General features: G+C 32.7%; 2 protein-coding genes across 2 annotated transcripts; both read right to left on the bottom strand.

The window, feature by feature from the left end:
- Nucleotides 1–891: 891 nt before the first annotated feature.
- Nucleotides 892–8,411, bottom strand: LOC148566871 (uric acid degradation bifunctional protein TTL-like). Its single transcript, XM_088484467.1, has 4 exons — nucleotides 8,223–8,411; nucleotides 7,982–8,083; nucleotides 1,177–1,268; nucleotides 892–1,075 (listed from the first exon to the last, which is right to left on the bottom strand). Exons 1-4 carry the CDS (start codon nucleotides 8,379–8,381, stop codon nucleotides 892–894), a joined length of 537 nt encoding a protein of 178 aa, XP_088340593.1. The 5' UTR covers nucleotides 8,382–8,411.
- Nucleotides 8,412–9,131: 720 nt separating this feature from the next.
- Nucleotides 9,132–11,207, bottom strand: LOC148566870 (uncharacterized). The gene is made up of 4 exons (XM_088484466.1): nucleotides 10,730–11,207; nucleotides 9,886–10,564; nucleotides 9,697–9,802; nucleotides 9,132–9,608 (listed from the first exon to the last, which is right to left on the bottom strand). Exons 1-4 carry the CDS (start codon nucleotides 11,205–11,207, stop codon nucleotides 9,132–9,134), a joined length of 1,740 nt encoding a protein of 579 aa, XP_088340592.1.
- Between the last annotated feature and the right edge of the window lie 9,889 nt (nucleotides 11,208–21,096).

Genomic DNA, 21,096 nt, shown 5'->3' with positions numbered 1-21,096 from the left:
TGTATTAAAAGATGAGACCTATTTTATAAATTAAATTATTTAAAAATTTACTTATTACAGAACAAGTGAAGTCTATTTCTTAACTATAGGAATAATAATAATTCCCTAATGAATATAGGTCAAAATAAATATAAATTTATTCAATGAGTACATAAAATGACTTCATAACAATGACTTCATAACCATTTGATTGCTAGGAAAAAACATGACTCAATAAGTATAAAGTCTAATATTAAACAACTACAAATAAATAAAATAAATAACAAAAAATGAGTACATAAAAATTAACTTTTAATTATTTGGTATTAATATATACATAATAAAATAAGAACATTGTTCTCATACCTAATCTGCTAAAATGTGACAAGATCCTTTTTTTTAGAACTATTTATTTTTTTAATTTTTATCTTTATTTTTGTGCTTTATTTTAATTTTGTTAAACAAAAAAAAATACTATTATCGTTTTACTTTAATGTCTAAGTTTTATCAAACACGAAAATATGACCTTGTGTGCATTGAAGTGGACTCCTTCATTAATTAATCATTTAATTTATATTGAGAGAGACTTTTATTTCCATTGCTGGGTAACATGCATTCAGCTACACTGTCTTATAAAAAATAAACGAAGGAATAATCTTGGCTGTCAATTGAATGTTGTCTCGAAATAATTTGAAGTCACCAAAAACTAAATAGGATATATATTTATACGTAATTTTAAACTAGAACATGTTGCTTGCCACCTCACCAAGCTCACACCAATTAAAAAGACAAATCATCCAAGTCAGAATATACCAATTACACACCAATTTTTCAAGAACCAGATCAACTCAGAGACTGAAAAAAATCAGGTGTATCTAACAAGATCAAACTAACAAGTCCATACATCATGACTCAAAAGACACCATTCTCTTCTGGTAATTTATTGAGGTCAAAAGTAAGCTTCGGAGCATTGTTAACAGTAGATACAACCTCCTCCGAACTATCGTCGTTCACAACGTCGTCCTCCTCCATCGAGTCTTGAACTACCTCCCCTGATTCTTCTAGAGTCTCTCGAACATTCTCTTGAATTAAACGTAAAAGTTAGATCAGAGCCAAGTAATCTAATTGTGTTACCAATAGTAAATCAGAAAACAACCATGGCTACGCAACAATGTCAGTTTATTGTCTAGCTTACGGTCCCAAAGTCGTGCAAACTTTCTCTCTATAAGAATGAATTCCTCCCGAGATGTAATATCAATTTCAACAGAAAGAGGATTCTCGTAGCGTGTCTACGCAATGTCCAACAGTACACACATAAATATGATTAAGTTGAAAAGGGGTAACAACTGTTCTAAGTATTGGTTGCTGGAATCACCTTTTCTAGGTGAATCTGCTGTTTTTTATTCTTATCACTACTCATCTTAATTAATCAATTGCTACCAATAATTTCACAATGCATACATACATACATACATACATATATATACTAGCGGCTCAACAGGCACTACCGTGCCTGTTCAGCCGCCTTTTTTATGGGATTTAAAGTTAATTATTTTAATGAATTTTAAAATTTTAAATTCGAATAACATAAAAATAATAATATAGAATAATCAATGATAATATAAAAATGTTCAAATTAAAATAATTATATATTACCTATCTATAAACAATAACAATATGAAAATGATTTAATTATAATGAACACATACATCACCTATCTACAAATCTACAAATAACATAATTCATAAAATAATTATTACAATATATTATTTTAACTTCTTCTATCTAACTCAAAGTCATAAAAATAAATAGAAAAATACGATTGTTTACAAAAAATGAGCCATATTTAAAAGTCACTTTTTTTTCTTTGTTTAGGGACCTTTTTTTTAAGTGGTAAGCCAAAGTACGGATTCTTTCTTGTGCCTACAAAAAGTGTAAAGAAGAAAAAAAATTATGTCTTTTTTTTGTGATTATATATCAAACTATAAGTAAATATATTAAGATAAATCTAAAGTAATTTTTGAATTTGTACCGAGAAAAAATCTTTAGCAATTCCTCATACATCTCCTTATCAATAAATTCTTGAGTCTTGAAGAACTACAAAATTTAGAAATCAATAAAATATACCATATGCCAATACAAATTTCATTATATTTGAACGAAAAGTTAACAATAAAAAATATAAAACCTGCAAAATTGAAATTTCTTGTTTGAGGTTGGATTTCCTACACATGGACAACAAAAGAAGCCATTAAACCCTCTGTAGAGCATTCAAATCTATAAGTATCTGATATTACCTCTATTTTGTGCGGTTTCTTAATCTAATGATAGGTACCTGCAATGTTGTTCTTTACTAACATCAGTTGGTTCCGCTCCTATGAGTTTGTTGCTGGAAAAAGAAAAATGTTTAATTTATTATCAGTAGTTTAAAATTATTTTTTGTAACTTTATTCAACATGAAAAACATAATCTCCGCTACAATCTCAGAGTAACCTTTTAATATTTTAGGCATATACTTTTTTCCTTCATTTTTTATTAGTAAAAGACGAACATAGAAGGGGATAGATAATAGGCATATCAATAACATTCTGATTACGATGATTGTGTTACCTTGTATGTTGTTGGAGCAGTATTTTTTTTTTTTTATCATCTTCCAGAATTGGGTCTTGTCTGTTTTAACCGTTCCTCCCCAACCAATAGAATAAATTTGAAGGGAATGAACCTATTAGATAACATATGATTATGATTACTAACATAGAAATAGAAGTATGTATATTGAATGTAATTTTGACAGTGATTAATTTAAAAAATTACTTTATTGTCTATTGGTTTGATTGATGCAATTGCTTGCTCATCTTTCCATGCACTCCAGAGATTTTGAAATCCTTCTTCCTGTAATTGGTTCTATTTTATTTATTCTATTACTTCTAATAATTTTTATTTTGTATGCTTTCACCTAGAGTTATCATTTTAATTTTTACTATTTATTTTATTTCTTAAAATATATTTTATTTAATCATTTTATGTTGTCATATTTGTGTGAATTATAATAAAATAATTCAACAAAATATAAAATTTTTTAAATTAATTTTTTTTCGTTTTCACTTAAGTTTCCATATTTTTCATTATGATTGGCAAATAAATATTTTAAGTATTATATTGATTTTTATAAAATTTTTTGTGTATAGATTTTAATTTTTTTTGTTAGGCACGGGCACTTTTTTTTTTATAATTAGTTCTTGTAATGATTTTAAATAAATAAATTTTTTAATATTTTATTTAATTATTTTATTTTGTCATGTTTGTGTGAATTATAACAGAATGATTCAACAAAATATAAAATTTTTTAAATTACCTATTTTATTATTTTTTCTAAAGTTTACATATTTTTCATTTTAATTGGCAAATAAATATTTTAAGTATTTTATTGGTTTTTATAATTTTTTTTGTGTATAGATTTTAATTTTTTTTTTGTTAGGCACTGGCACTCTTTTTTTTATAATTGGTTCTTAATGATCTTAAATAAATAATTTTTTAACACCAATTATGTTCACACTTAATGTTTACTATGAATACATTAATATGCTAACATATAAGAATAAAATAATATTTTTTTATAACTTTATTTACCTATTAAAATTATGTCACAATACTAAATATATAAAGAAAAAAAAGTACAATACTAACCAGTTACATTTTTTTCACGTCTACTGTTTTGATCAGATCTATTTCCATGAATTTCTGATAGTATGTAAAAAGAACACATCAACAAATTATAAAATTGTTCATTAAATTAAGTCGGTACAGTATCAGTGGTAATTGAGAGGTTACTTTTACAGAAACAAATCATACAAAATTAAATTGATTGGAAGTAATAGAATACGTAGAATACCCATTAATATCATAATTATCCAAACTCTGAATAACGAAAAAGAATAGATAGTGTCCATAAAATACAAATACATGATAGGCAGTTTGAGTTCTGAAAAAGGTTACCATTTGAAAAATAATTCAAGTGTAACCGTATAATAGATTTATTAAGTGAAGAAATTTTCATTTATTTTTTACAATGATATATATATTTATTAAAAATATTTTAACCCTTTTTGTGTATTAAATAAAACGTTTAAAAGAATTGTAGAATATTAAAAAATATATGAAACGTAAAATTCTATTAGATATTAATTGGACCACTATTATTATGAGCATCTGAATAATAGCAATCATATTATTGGAATGACAATAATGTATTTTAAATGATTATATTTTACAGTGTTTAATTTTTCTTTAGAGATAAATAATTCGTGAATATAAAAATTATATTAAACTGGTAGCATAATAATTATATTAAAAATAGTAAATTTATCAATTTAAATTTATGTAGTGAAGTAATTAATACTTCTGATATATCTATTTTTTATAAGGAAAAGTATAAAAAAATATCGAAATACTAATTATTTTTGTTATACAGTGAAAAAATTTAAGTTACAATTATATTATTAAACACATATATCTAATATAATTTTTTTTATAATGATGCGGCGCGAGAACATTTTATTTATTCTTATAATAATATTATATAGGTCAATAATGGAAGGTTTATTGAATCAAAATTTATGAAAAAAGAAATTACTATTAATTAAATAAATATACAGGAGTTCTATCCATATTTATTATCATTTGGTCTATTACTTGAATCAATTTTGCTTTTATTATGAGTATCTAAAATATTTAAAAAATTTATTATTAACATGAAAAGAATGTATGTTGACAATTTAAGAGTACATTCGGTAGATAAATTACAGATAAATAGTACTAAGAGTACATTAACATAGAGATATTGTAGAAATAATTCAAATTAAATGACAAATTAAATTGTAGAAAAAAATTAAAAAAAAATATACCAGAATTATCTACTAAAATTTAATAATAAATATATTATTAAACATTGAACATATATATTTTTCTTATAATAATATAGTTATAAAAATTGTTTGGCAGTATAATATTATATTAAAAAATTATTAAACTATTTAATAATCGAGATTATTAATTATATATATAAAGTACATTAAGACAATATAATAATATCTATAATAATATTATTTAGGCCAATAATAAAAGATTTATGGAATCAAAATTTAAGAAAAAAATAAATTATTATTAATTAAATAAATATAATAAATATAAATATAAATATATAGGATTCCTTCCCATATTTGGACTGTTTGGGAACGACAATAATATATTTTAAATGATTATATTTTACAGTATATAACTTTTCTTTAGAAATAAATAATTCGTGAATATAAAAATTATATTAAACTGGTAGTATAATAATAATTATATTGAAATAGTAAATTTATCAATTTAAATTTATGTAGTAAAAAAATAATCACTTCTGATATATTTATTTTTTAGAAGGAAAAGTATAAAAAAATATCAAAATTATCAACTAATTTTTTTGTTATAAAGTGAAAAAATTTAAGCTATAATTATATTATTAAACATATATCTAATATAATTTTTTTTATAATGATACGGCGCGAGAACATTTTAGAACAATAATGGAAGATCTATTGAATCAAAATTTATGAAAAAATAAATTACTATTAATTAAATAAATATACAGGAGTCCTACCCATATTTATTACCATTCGGTCTATTACTTGATTCAGTTTCACTTTTATTATGAGTACCTAAATATTTAAAAAATTTATTCTTAACATGAAAATAATGTAAGCTGAGAATTTAAGAGTACATTCGGTAGAGTACAGTAATATAGAGATATTGTAGAAATTATTCAAATTAAATGGCGAACTAAATTATAGAAAAAAAGTTAAAAAAATATACCAGAATTATCTATTAAATTTTTTTTGTTACAGATTAATTATTAAATAGTGAATATATATATATATATTTTTTTTATAATAATACAGTTATAAAAATTTTATATTTGTATGATATTATATTAAAAAATTATTAAACTATTTAATAATTGAGATTATAATGATATAATGATGTAAAGTACATTTAAGATAATATAATAACATTATTTAGGTCAATAATAAAAAATTTATTGAATCAAAATTTAAGGAAAAATAAATTATTATTAATTAAATAAATATAAATATAGGATTCCTACCCATATTTGGATCGTTTGGTATATTACTTGAACCAGCTCCAGTGTTATTGTGAGTATCTGTATATGTAAAAAATTCAGTATTAAGATGAAAATAATGTAATTTGATAATTTAACGGTACACTCAAGAAATAAATTATACATAATTGGTATGTACTAAGAGTCCAGTAACATAGATATATAGTAAAAAATAATTCATATTAAATAATAAACTAACAATATAAATTTATTAATGAGAAGTATAATTTAGAGTACCTGATATAGAGTATTGTTGAGGAGGTATATTTGTGATATCTTGTAATGGTGTTGCCATGTTAGTTGTTCCACTTGATGTACCGATTTGTTTTCCTCGTCTAATACTCTATCGGTAACTGGCACGCCTTCTGGCAAGGTATTGCTGCCTCTGTTCTTCACTTATATTTTGTCTTCATTGTCTGGCATAGTCTTGCCAAGTTCGTCGACCACTTCCACGTGAATCTTCCATTGGTATGTTGTCAACTATAATTAATCAAAGAAACATATAAAAACAGCCATATACTTTTATTTAATGACGAAAAATAAATTACAGTAGATTTTACATTATATTTAGGCGAAATGAGAAGAATGCAGGAGAAGACAGAGGAGAAATGAAGGAAATTTTTTCTATTATGGAGAGATATGGAGTAACCAGTGAAGTGAGAGAGATTAAGAGAAAAAATTGGGAATAATACAATTGACGCAGTAATTGATGTGAGAGGAAGTAACTGATGCAGTAGTGCAGTAGTGGGGAATTAAGTAGTAGAATTCTGTAACTGATGAGTGATGTGAGAGAAATTAACGTGGAGAAGTTATATAGAGGTGAACATGGATGGAAATGAAGTAGTAGCTGTAACTGGAGGTAGGTTACTAAAAAGGATAAAAATGGAAAGAAAAATTGGACACCAAAAATGGGTTTTCCCATTATATATTGTTATATATATATATATATATAGGTCGATATTTTCATGGTAACCTTCGTATGAATTATAGTAGGAAGCTTTAATTAGAGTGGTGGGGCACATTTAAATCAAGAGATATTGATGTTGATGTGATTGCCAAATAAATTAATTAACTCTGGTAATAATAATGATATTTTTAAAATTTGAAGATGTAATCTTGTGGTTGGACCAGTCCCTTTACTATGTTCACACATAACTAAGAAGAAATACAAGTCATTGTCCCAAAGTAATGGTGATTTTCCATTCTTGAAACTTGACTCAAGTTTAGTCAACCCACCAATTCTTGCTTCCATTCCCACGCCAATATGGCTTCATACTTATCTTAACTTGTGCTTGCTAATAAATATATTAAATAAATTCTTATGCCATTAATTTCTATGAATAATATACTATTATCATATAAATATAGAGGAGTGTATATGTATTAAAGTTATATTGAGTATTGACATTTATATAAATTTGTGGAATTAAAGAGATTTTAATTTAACAACTATAAAAAGTAAAATTAAGAATCTAAATTATTACTCATACCCAAAATATATGTGTTGCCTTGCCGAAAAAAACACTCAAAAGTCAGTACCGAAAAGAGTATTGATATAAATCCGTTGCATGCAAACTAGGACAATGGTCGTAACATGATATATTTTTGTATCATAATTTTTTCCTAATAAAAAGATGCATGATGGATTCTGATGCTTTTGTAAGTTATATACCAAAAGCAAATAACATAGCTATATATCACTACTTAGGACCAGCTGGCCAGCTACAAAGAACCAGTTCATATTAAATTGTTTTTAAAGGTATGATGCTGGGCTTTTTGACTTCCACAATAAGTTTAAACGCTAATATAATTGAGGCATGTGTAGAAAATTGTTTATCTTACCTTCACCTCCTCCAGTATTTGGTGCGACAACTTCTTGTCTGTACTAGTTATAAACATAAAGCCGAATTTTCTGCGGTACTTTCTTCTGAATTGCTCCAACTCCTGCAGTGTTAAGAGACTCAAACGATGTATCAAGCTTATAAAGTGTCCTTTGTTTACAGGATAATAACATCACTCAAATTAGTGTTGCCGTTTGAAAAGGTAAGAGGACCAAGCAATTGTCCAACTTATCAGAGTGTACCAACATAATGGGTCCAGGCGCAAATTTAGTAGCCCGATCTATGTGCAGGTGTGCAGAGAAGACATCCAGCCATGACTGAATAGGCGACTTGTTGAACCATAAGTCCCTTGCAAATGATGTTGCATGCTCTAGCGAGGAGAACGGAGATGCTTGGACCATTGCCTTGGAAAACCAGATGCTAGTGCCGCAAAGAAAGAAGTCTCTCTCTTCCAATTTTCCTGATAAGCCCCATCATGAAACAAGTAAGCAAAATAACCACGCATATTCCTGCCAATCAACAGTTAACTCCGGCTGCTCTATATTAAAAGATACCACACTAAATTTCTGAAATCCTTAATAACTCCTAGCAATTAGTCAGGCAATCAGAAAATAAAACTATTATTAACACACCAGCAATTGTGACATTCCCTCCATGTGCAGCAGCAAATTCTAGTAGACTAGTGTACAAGTGCACCATATTCAGAAAATTGCAAGATATGTACCAGTACTAGTGTATAAATATAAAATAAACATAATTTTGGAATAGCACACCTAGCAAAGAAACTGCTAAATCGGAGCATATGTACGACACCAGAATAAAGCTGATAATAATAAGCAAATGTTCCACACCAAAAACATTATAAACATGCAGATTCTAGAGTCATATATAATTTGCATAATCATAATAACACATAGTCAAATCAATTTCTAGTCTTCTTCATAACCAAACATATCTAAATCTCAACAGCCTCTTCGTGAGTATCAAAGGCATCATTGGTGGGTTCTTCTAAATCTCCCTCCCTTATTAGTGACAATCCTTCCACCTCACACTTAGTGCACTCAGATAAACTCGGTTGGGGGGAAGTTTCACCTTACAGTGTTCATGTATATCACCCATGTCAAATAAATCTCTTGGCTTTACAAGGACTACTACACTCCATCCTTATCAACCTCATCTTCCACATAGTATACAAGGCGAGCCTCTGATGCAAGAATGTACGGTTCGTCATCCTCTCGATCACCAACATGTATCGGATTAGAGAAATTGACGAGTGTGTGGCCCAAAACATCTTGTTTTATGCCTCTACCAGGTGTGGTGTTTACCCAGATACATCTAAACAAAACGATTGTGAATTGACCACTGTAATTCAGCTCAATGATGTCCACTAGTTTCCCATAATACGAGACACCACCAACCGCAATATTACTGTCGCGCTTGCTTGCATAACTTCTAGTGTCAGAAGTGACATGAACCCCGCTATTCTGAGTTTTCAGCCCTTCTTCTCTTGACAGGGTCCTAAACCTAAATCCATTTACATTGTAAGCTGTAAAGCGACTAGCTTGAACGTTGGGGCCACATGCAAGCCACTGCAGTTCGCTCGAATGCCTGATGCTTCCCAAGGGAACCTGGTAGGTAACAATCACACGTTTCATCAGTTTGGGATAGAACAAATAGGATACCGTCGATAACAGGATTGATCATAATAGGCTTCACCTCACGCTTGAACCACTCGAAAAATTCTCTGTGCACAACACTGTCTATGTGAGACTGGGACCTTGTCCTGCTTCGCAACTGCCTTTTTTTGATGGCCCTGAAATCACTGGAGAGATAACAAGAGTTTCATGTCAGAATCTCCATCTAGAGTATGTCATGTTCGTATACCATCATATGAACTTTACTTACTCTATGAACTTTTCCACAGCCAGAGAAATGACCAAGACGTGACGGTGAGCTTGAAATTTCTCAGTTGGTGTGAGAGCGTAAAACGAAGCAGCCCCAACAGCCTTTCCTACCCCCGGGAACATGGATGCACTTTCACACTGGTTAGGTTCACACGGTCGATCGTCAACACACATTGGTCGATTGATCCTACTATCGACATTATCGAGGTATCTTGAGCAAAACACGAGAATCTCCTCCGATAAGTATCCCTCTACGATAGAGCCCTCCGGTTGTGACCTATTACGCACGAACTGCTTGAGACGACATAGGTACCTTTCGATTGGGTACATCCACCGATATTGAACTAGGCCACCGAGTCGCACTTCCTCGACCAGATGTACCGTCAAGTGCACCATGATGGTGAAGAAAGATGGAGGGAAAATCATCTCCATGCGGCAAAGAGTATGGACCACATGATCCTGAAGCAGAGGAAGTTGTTGACGGTCAATGGATTTACTGCATATTCTGCGAAAAAAGGACGATAAATCCGCCAAGACAGAGGACACTGGGGCAGGCAACGCATTCCTTAACGCAATTGGCAGGAGATGCTCCATCAGAATGTGACAGTCGTGGCTTTTCAAGCCCGACATCTTGCGCTGTCGTAGGTCAACACAGCGGGAAATGTTACTAGAGTAACCATCTGGAAAGACCACATCTTTGATAGTCCTTAAAAAGACATCTTTCTATGGATTGGTCATAGTAAAGATGGCGGATGGGTACTTTCCATCTTCCCGTGGCCACAGATCATGCTTGATTCCCATCAATTGGAGGTCTTTTCTTGCCTTAAGGTGGTCTTTAGATTTACCTTTCTCGTTCATTATGGTGAAAACTATGTTGTCGCACACATTCTTCTCTATGTGCATCACATCAAGATTGTGACGCAATCCATTGTTTTCCCAGTATGGTAACTCAAAGAATATACTCCTCTTCTTCCAAGGAGACTCGTCATGTATGGCGGTTTGCTGTCTACGTGTCCTTTTCCCAGTTACCGATTGCACCTTGCCAAGGTGGACATGCACGTCCTGTAGTTGTCTCGCAATGTCTCCACCAGAGAGTTTGAAAGGTGGACCTCTAGCCTCTATCTTTCCATCAAATCTATTCCGGTCCTTTCTATATCTGTGGGCAGGATTCAGAAAGCGACGATGGCCCATGTAACACCATTTCTGACTGTGTGTGAGCCGGTTAGTCTCAGCATCCAAATTCCATGCAGGATAAGTTCTCCCATCGTACGTGTTCCACCCGGACAAGTTGCCTAAACCAGGAAAATCACTGATTGTCCACATTAACGCATCATACATCCCGAAAGGCTTTTCGTGTAAGCATCGTACGTTTCAACACCAACTCACAACAGCTTCAACTCATTGATCAAGGGTTGTAAGTAGACATCTATATCATTTCCAGGCATTTTAGGCCCAGGAATAATCATGGAGAGGACAAAAGAGGTGGGTTTCATGCAAATCCAAGGGGGCAGGTTATACGGAATAAGAACCACTGGCCAAATTGAGTACTTCGAGCTCATGTTTCCATAAGGGTTAAAGCCATCGCTAGCCAAGGCTAGGCGAACACTGCGTGGATCGCTGGAGAAGTCAGAATAAGTTCTATCAAATGCCTTCCATGCGTCGCCGTCCCGTGGATGCCAGTAAATATCGTCAGAGCTATGCCCACTCTTATGCCACAACATGTCAACGGCTGTCTTACTAAACATGTAGAGCCGTTGCAATCATGGAATAAGGGGGAAGTAGCGAGGAGTCTTTGCCGCTTGCGGTTTTCCGTTCTTCTTAACAACCTTGTTGATCCTCACTCTGGAGTTCTTATTAGTCTTTTGCTTTCATCTTGATGTCCCGCATCGCTTGCATTTAGACAACTCTTCGTTGCTGCCCTGGAATAACATGCAGTCATTTGGACATGTATCTATCTTTTTGTATGCGATACCGAGCTTCCTTATGATCATCTTGGCATCGTGCATAGTGCTCGGAATCTTTGCATTCTCAAAGGCATCCGCCAGCAACTCCAGTATCATTCCGAAGGCCTTGTCACTCACTCCGCACAGGGATTTTATATGATAGAGCCTCACCAAGAAAGACATCTTAGAGAACCTTGAACATCCCGGTTATAGCTCCTGCACTCCATCTTCGAGCAGGTCATGCAAGTTGCGGACCTCTCGACTACTTTCATTTGATAAGTATGGCAACTCCTCCCGATCCCTGCCAGCGTGTTCATTCACTGAATCGTCTTCATCGCCATGCATTCCTAGGAAGTTGAACGCCTCCTAAACCATGTCAAGCATTGGGTCATTGAGGTTTCTATCAGGTTCTACTACTTATCCTTCCATAGAGCTCTCTGCCACACGTCTCTCCCCGTGATGTACCCAAAATGTATAAGTAGAGGGGAAAGGTTTTATTATCAAATGATCATACGCATCCTCCCTAGTTTGGAGAAGGCAAAAATCGCATTTCAAACATGGACAATGTATCATCCCATCGGATGATGCATTGGCAAATGTGAAATCTAAGAATCTGTTCAAACTGTCCCTATACTCTGGACCAATTCGTGGCTTTGAAATCCAACTCTTATCAATGTCTACTTCAATTATATAATAGAACACCGAAAATTCAAATAATAAAGTCAGAGTATAAAGTAGATGCTAACAATAACTCTTAAAATAAAAAACACAAAACACAGATACTATCCTTCAAAACAATACGCATCACACAAGATAATTTATTAAAAGTTGCTTACTCATTGGAAAATTTTGCACTTTAGAAAAAAATTACTGGAATAAAGAAATGTTGGTCCCAAAGCCAAAATATTGAAATGAAAAATAAAACCTTACAAAAAAAGAAAAAAAGAGGCGTTATAGTTAGAGTTAAAATCATACTTAAGACAAAAGCATCGAAGAACTAAACAGTCCATTATAAAAGAAAAGGAATTTTAATAATTTTACAGTTAGAGAAATAAAAAATGAATAATAGATAAAGGGCTTAAGTTAACTAGTTTTAACATGCACATCAAGCTTATAAATAGATTTAAGTTTGGTAACTTACTAGATGTGTACTTTTCAATTAAATAATATTAAGTAATTTGCAACACTAATATGGAAAACTAACTATTATATACGTACAGCCACAATATTATTGTTATTGTATATTATCATGACAGTGCGATTCACCTTTATTATTATCTGGATGATTAAATAAATGAGCTGCTTGCAACTTGCTAAGGTGAATATGAACGAACAATCTGAAAACTAGTATCGGCTATGGAATAATTTACTGCATTATCCAATAATTTACTGCATTATCTATGTGTCATCCATAACAGTCATATCTACACTTCTATAACGAACATTAAATTCTTATTTCCTAGTACTTGATAAAAGGATTTAGGGGCTCACACAATAATCATGCACTTCTATCTAAAACGACACACCGAGCTTTCTTCCCATCCAATTACAATGAGTAAAAGTACAATAAAAATAATAATTATTTATTTTTATGTACTAGTAGTAAAAAATAATTACTTTTTTAACTGTGTAGACAAGATTTATATATACACCTGCTCTTACCAAATAACAATAATTTGAGTGCCAAAATTTTACCAAAAGATAAGAAAATTGTGAGAAAATATAGGGGAAATTTGAAAGCATGCTAATGGAAGTTCAAATTAGCTTCATGATTTAATCATAGCACTCCTACATTTTACTGTTCCAAGTTGGTAGAACAACTTAAGCCAAATAACAAATAGATCCAAGAAGTGGTCTGCCATTAATTTATAGGTCTTTAGATTAAAAAAAATACTTGGTAAATTCTTGAAAAGATTTTGTGAAAGACTCATTGCTTCATAACAAATGAAGTACCTGTGACAGTTGAAGGTACAAGGACGCACCCTAGATAATTTATATCAAATCCCAAAGATATCCGCTCGTTGGAGAACCTGCTTCAAGGGTTTTAGTTTTATCCTATGTCATCGAAGAAAACAGAACCCATAAATTATCTCACAAGCGTTTAAAAATTAAGTTAGAAAAAGAGAAAAAGAAGATGGTAACAAACATTTGAAACTAATGATTAACTAAACCTAAAATATTTGTGTGAAAATTCAGATAATCCAAAAAATGACATAATTGACTGTGAACATAGTAACATAAAGAATTTAAATATGCACAGGTTCAGAAAAGGTTAAAAAGCACACAAGTGTTAAGCCTTCGACTCTTCTAGCTTTCTCTCTATCTCAAAATAAGTGTATGATTTCAAGAATAACATTGGTTTCACGCGAGAAAAGTGAGGGAAATGAACAATAGAGAGTAGAAAGATAAAAGCAGTGCAGTTATAGATGAATGTCATCTCAAGTAGTATCATTCTCTAAGGTTCAGTAAGTACAAAAGCAACACAATGCATTCATCAGAAGATAATAAAGGCTTTATCTGACAGCTGGATCCTTTTCTCATCCAAATTTCAGTCTTACACCTTCACCTGATACCCATACTTACATTTCCACCTTCAAAAATGATGTATAAGTACATAGATATCAACTTAACAAGTGTGTAGATGTAGCCGTTGTAAAATAGTGAGAAATCATTAAATTCTTGCAAATTTAAAATTAAGAGTCTATAAAGATTTGTTCATTCTAATTGATGTGGAGATTTTGTCCTAATCTATTAAGTCATTATAATTGATGTGGAGATTTTGTCATGATCTCTTACTAATGTTGATTATAAAAGGAGTATCTTTATTATGTTGGATTTAGGAATCAAAGTCCTTCAAAAGCAGAAAAATAGAACTATTTGTTGAGGAAGAAAAGGGCCCACCCACAAAAATAACTTGGTTGAGGCCTTGAGGGTATGCAATTCATTTACTCTGCCATTAATGGAACAGCAAGCAACTGGCATATGCCTGCTATATACTCTCAAATAATCTTTACTTGTATGTTTAACGGTTGAGTTAAAGATAAATGGGGTCCAAATGTGGGGCAATTACATGATTTTGGTCCCTTTGCAAAATCCATGGCCTAAAACCCACATTTATGTGTTCCTTTGATGCAATATAAAATCTAATTCTTCTCTCTTTCTCTCTCACTCTCCTGTCTCCACTTCCTTTGGTTTTACACTTATGGTGCATATATATCAAGTTACAAATTGCAAGTTTACTCTCTCAGCAAAGTTGCATCATGTAAGTGAAATTTGAAACAACAAACGTATAAAACTTCAAATGCACTTGTAACATATCAATGTCATTCATTTCAGTAATTACATTACATATGAATCGAGAGTGAATTGAGCAACAGTTTGATACGGAATTGAGAGAAAGCGAATCTGCTTATATATTACAGAGAATTGAGAAAAATGAAAATGAAAAACAGTCAATGGACAAATAAACCCACGTCGAAAACAATTAAAAAAATGAAACAAAAAACAGAAAAAAAAAACTCTATCAAAGCACTTGACTCAATTCCAAACTCTATAAAACTCTATAAAGAAGAAGAATAATAACAAACTTATTTATATGATTTGAATCAATTCCCCAAACTTATTTATAGTATTCCTGCACTGTTATGGTTAACAAATTCAGAATTATAGTTATGTGGAAACAATTCAGAGTCACACTACTTAAATTAAAAACACACTTACATACATAAACTTAGCCATGGTGAACTTTTGCTACAAATGTTAACAAAGAGCACACATGATCTTAGATATTAGATAACATTTAGAAATAGCTCATTGCAAATCTGATGCATTTTAAGAATTCTTTCAACTCAATCATGGTTGTATCTAACAGTTTCATGTGATGGAAAACACAATCAGCAGAGAAAAAAAAAAGAGAACACTAAACTCTGTTTTATAGCTATTTTGTTCTGTTTTATTTTTGCTTGTATATTTTCTAGTAAAAATTTTTGTCTTGATTTCCTACTCCATTGACATACCACAGAAGGAAAATCTGTGAGTGCTCTTGGATAAATGGTACTAATCACATGGCTTTGGGTGGTTTTAAGTAGCAAATCAAACTATATAGCTAGCCTAACATCCATCTTCACATTGCAGCCGTTATCATCCATATATTTTCAGTAAAGAATTGGGAACAATTAAATTGGGAATAGCTCAGGGAGTGAATTGGGACTAGGGTTCGAACTAGATTAGGGACCAAATTCGGAACTGATGGGTAAACAAATTTGGTACAGATAGATCCGATCAACAACCAAAATTATTCAATTCAAACAAAGGTACCAGGCCAACACATGAAATTGGAAGAGCAAGAAAAGGGGGAGAGAGCAAACCTAAAAGGGAGGAGAGGGTGCGGTCGAACGGGGCACAACAGGGTACGGAGGAAGGTTGAGGATGAAGACACAGGGGCGGTCGGGAAGCCTCGCGAGGAAACCGGAACATGCATAGCAGAGGAACGAACAACGGACGTGCATATCCACCCCCTTTCGCACGCAGGAGATATGCAGCAGCTTCAGCAGATCTGTGACCCAGAACGATGTGGCGGCTGCAGCTGATGGAAGGAATGTATAACGCGGGAGTGAGTCTTGGACCTGGTGATTGGCGCCTTTGCCCCCTTTTGGGTTCGTGCGTAAACGAGGGAAATTAGATCTGGCTTCCTCCAATTCTTAGTTGTTTTGTCACTCTGATCTTTATGAGATTTGCTGCGTTTAAGGGACAAAACCGCAGCTATGAAGTCCGGTCTTTGACAGACAGAGAATCTGCTACAAAAATCGCAGCTCCTCCATCAACCTGCAGCGGTTTGGGGAGACGCTGGAATTTGGGCGCTGCTAAGGAGCGCTTCTCTTGTAGTGCCATGTGATAGTCATGATTACATAATGTAGTTCAATAAGCAGTTTCACCACCTAGGTTTGTGCATTTATATTTGTATTACATTTATAAAGGTATATATATGACAAATCAATAATATAAAAGTCTTGAATTCGTACGAACCATTAATCCAACAAGTCACAATATAAATTAATTCAAGAATTATATACTAATTTGAGATTAATCTCCTCCAAATTCATAGCTACTTCATCAAATTCAATATCCAAAGGAAAAAATACAAACAGTCACATTGTTCAATTTAGTCCCAATATTTCATAAGATAAGCCAGACTAATAATAAAGCGTTAAGTCAGCAGATATCATTCTCCTCTGGAGTTTTATTGAGGTCAAAGGTTATGATGGAAGGTTGTTGTTCTTTAGAGACAACCTCATCAGAACTATCTGGCACAACGTCTTCTTCGAGCATTGAATCTTGAACTATCTCGCCTGTCTCTTCCGGATCTTCTTGAGTCTTTTCCCGAGCCAAATATGACGGATACACCATAAGCAACCAAGTTAATAGAATTTACAAATTTTACAAAAACCAAATCACAAAATATCTCCATGTTATAAATTGCTGGTTTGGCTTACGTTCCCAAAGTTTCCTAAGACCTCTTTCTATAAGAGTGAATTCATCCCGAGACGCAATTTCAAGTTCAACCTGCAGCCTATTCTGATAGCGTGCCTGCACAAATTCAAAGATGTTTCAGCTGGAAAGGTGCAGTAATTGGTAGCTAGAAGTCATCAACAACACTAACCAGAGGCACTTTTAAGATACTTCAGATAAAATAGACTCTCCCATTTCTTTGAATATAACCTTCACAACTGAGTGATAGTGTAAAACACACTAACTTCTAATAAATACGCAAAAACACAACCATCTCTCTAATATAAAATTAAAAGGTATACTAGTCCTACTAGTAAGCAGCTCATGTTAATCAAAATGAGAGCAGTAATTTAAATTGGTTTTAATAGTATTTGTTTTGAATAAAATTAGAACTAATAGAAAAATTTAGACAAAATAGTTACTAATATTCTAAAAAGTCAATCACTTACACATACACACACAACACAATTACACAGCATATACCCAAACATGCTTCATTTATAATTTCTTATATTCTACATTGAATAAGGTGACACAAGGATGAAGCTTGATCCACTTTTCAACAAAGATTTTATAGAAACAAGGGGTTTCAAAGTGAGTGGCCATTTTTGTGAAACATATCAATTCTTCTTGCATTGCACTCAAGTAAAAGTAATTAGGTCATTCTGGTTTCATTCTTTTTTTTCTTCCAAATTGGAGACATCAGAGATCAGACATTGACATAGACCTTTGCGTGAAGTAGAAATAAAATATACTTCTTATTACATTTAGTTATTTAATTAATTAAAATTCATTATTCATATAGGTTAATTCTCATTCTCATTCTCATCATTGCATCGTAGTCCATTATGTGTGAGAGAGAGAGAGAAAAGGTCTTTTTATCTCAATCTCAATGTAATTCAATTCTGAAGAGTGAAAAACATAGCTCCTACCATAGTAAGTTCTTTACCAAAACAACTAGAAGAAATTGTCTTCTATGCTTCAAACTCATGAGAACCTTAGATTTGAATCGTATTTGACTAGAGAGCTCAAAAGTGCATTCTGCTGTTCAAATTTTTCTTGTTTTCCTTTTTTGTTTTACACTTACCAATCAGACACAATCATTTTCAGAACCAGCCAGATCAAACAGAAATATAATTGCCAGGCATAGGTGTTCTATTCTACCTACAAATTACCAGGTTTAGGACAACACCTGGAATCTGGAAGGAAAATATAAGAAAGAAGAAAAGAAAAAGAATACAATATACAATAAGGAGGAATAAAGTATGAAGCCATCCTGAATCAGATTGATAAAATAATCTTCAAAATAAATTATAAGCAAGATATCAAAATCATTCAAGCACACAAAGTACTAAATAGAAGAAAGGTTACAGGGAGTATCTTAGAGACACCAGATCATTTCTAAAATAGGATAAAAAAAAAAGAGCAAATTACCATGTTTGCACTTCAATAATTATCTATCGAAGTAAATTTACTACTATAACTTCTACATCAGCAAGTAAATTATAAAATGAAATCTGTATCTTTTCTAAAGCTTGATGCGAAGTGCTAGGTCAGCTATTGTAAAACTTGATTCCCAGTCCTAAATTACATCCACATCCAGTTCTTGGTTTTCAACTCTCTTCTTCCAAACAATCTCCTTACTAAGTAAAAAGAAAAAAAAAAGAACAGACTAATCGAGGAACATGCATATATTTATTGACTTTCCCATTCAGTACCTCATTTCAAAAAATAAAGAAAAGCAATCGGCCATATCACCATTGAATTAAAAAATTGTACCCAAGTAGATGGCTAAACAAATCACAATAAATCCAAACTTTACTTGCACCTCCTCCAATATTTGTTGCTTTAAGAAATAGGTTCGTGCTAGTGATGAACCCAAAGCCGAATTTCTTGCGGTACTTTGTTGCGAATTGAAGCAATCCCTGCAATGTCTAGGGTTTCAAATATGTTAGGCCCTTCGAAAGTTACTTTTAATTAAAGACAATAAAATATCTGGATTGACTATGGCATGTTGAAATAAAGCCAAACAACCTTTATACGAGCAGAAATATGACAACATACCGTCCTAATATCCCCATGCGCAACAGTAATAGCATCACCTATGTGCCTGTGTGCTGAGAATGTATCCAGCCATGACTGAATTGGCAACGTGTTGAACCACAGGTCTCTTGCGAATGATGTTGCGTGCTCCAGCGAAGAGAACGGGGAGGCCTCAACCATCGCCTTGCAAAACAAGATGCTAGAGGCTACAAGAAATAGGTCCCTCTCTTCCAATTTCCCTGGCAACTCCGATCATGTCAGCCAATATATAAAGTCAATTACAATCTAGTAACATCCTACTAAATTAAATAAATTGAGGACAAAATATGTTAAAAAAATAACATGTTCCAGGTAAATTAATTGTAAATAAAGAGCAATATACATCAAGTGTTTCCATGTTCTAAAAATCTATTATATGCTAGTTCCTAATTAATAATTATACAATTTTATATCCCTCAACAGTGCCATACACGGAAAAATAGTGCACATGTCCTAAATTAGTATCTGAAGACATCTATATATAGGCAGCCTCTTCGCAATTATCGATGGCATCAGTGGTTGGTTCCTCTAAATCGTCGTCCTGTCTCAATGACAAACCTTCGACGTCAAACTCAGCCAACCCAATCAGAATCGGTTGGGGAGAAAGTTTGAACTGACATTGTCCTATATCTTCACCCATTTCAAATATGTCCCTTGGGTTCACATGGACTACCACACTCCATTCTTTATCAGTGTCATCCTCCACATAGTATACTAGGTGAGCCTCGGATGCAAGAATATACGGTTCATCATCTTCTCAAACACCAGTATGAATTGGATGGGAGAAGTTAACTACTGTGTGTCCCAAAGAGTCTTGTTTTATGCCTCTGCCAAAGGTGGTGTTTGCCCAGATACATCTAAACAAGACGACTGTGAACTTACCACTATAATTTAACTCAATGATGTTTAAGAGTTTTCCGTAATACGAGACGCCACCAACAGCAACATTACTGTCGCGCTTGCTTGCATAACTCCTAGTGTCAGAAGTGACATACACCCCACTATTTTGGGTTTTCAACCCTTCCTCTCTCGATAGGGTTCTAAATTTAAATCCATTTACGTTGTAAGATGTATAGCGGCTAGCTTGAACATTGGGCCCACATGCAAGCCATTGCAATTCGTTCGGGTGCATGGTGCTTCCCAATGGAACTTGGCAGTTGATAAATTACATGTTTCATGATCTTGAGATACGAACAATATGACACCATTTGAATATGTAAATGTATAAATGATACCAGGATTCACCTTACGCTTGAAGTTCGCAGATGCGACGCGGACGCGTCATTCACGCGTTTGCATTGCTTAACGTCGGGGCAGCTATAGCATATTATATATCAAATCGAAGTTCCGGATGTTAGCTTTCCAACGCAACTGGAACCGCATCGTTTGGACCTCTGTAGCTAAAGTTATAGCCATTTGAGTGCGAAGAGGTCAGGCTGGACAGCTTAGCAGTTTCTCCAACTACTTGTATTCCTTCCACTTTTGCATGCTTCCTTTCTATCCTCTGGGCCATTCCTGCCCTGTAATCTCTAAAATCACTTAACACATATATCAAGGCATCTAATGGTGATAAGAGAGGATTAATATTAGCAATATAAAGGCCAAAGAAGCATGTTTTCAATTATAGCACAAAATCAGGAAGGAAGACATAAAGCATGCGATTAGTATGAATAAATGGG

The sequence above is a fragment of the Arachis ipaensis genome, chromosome B4 (genome assembly GCF_059453495.1).
Source record: "Arachis ipaensis isolate K30076 ecotype BB chromosome B4, ASM5945349v1, whole genome shotgun sequence".
NCBI lineage: Eukaryota > Viridiplantae > Streptophyta > Magnoliopsida > Fabales > Fabaceae > Arachis > Arachis ipaensis.
This window is presented reverse-complemented; position numbering and strand designations above follow the sequence as displayed.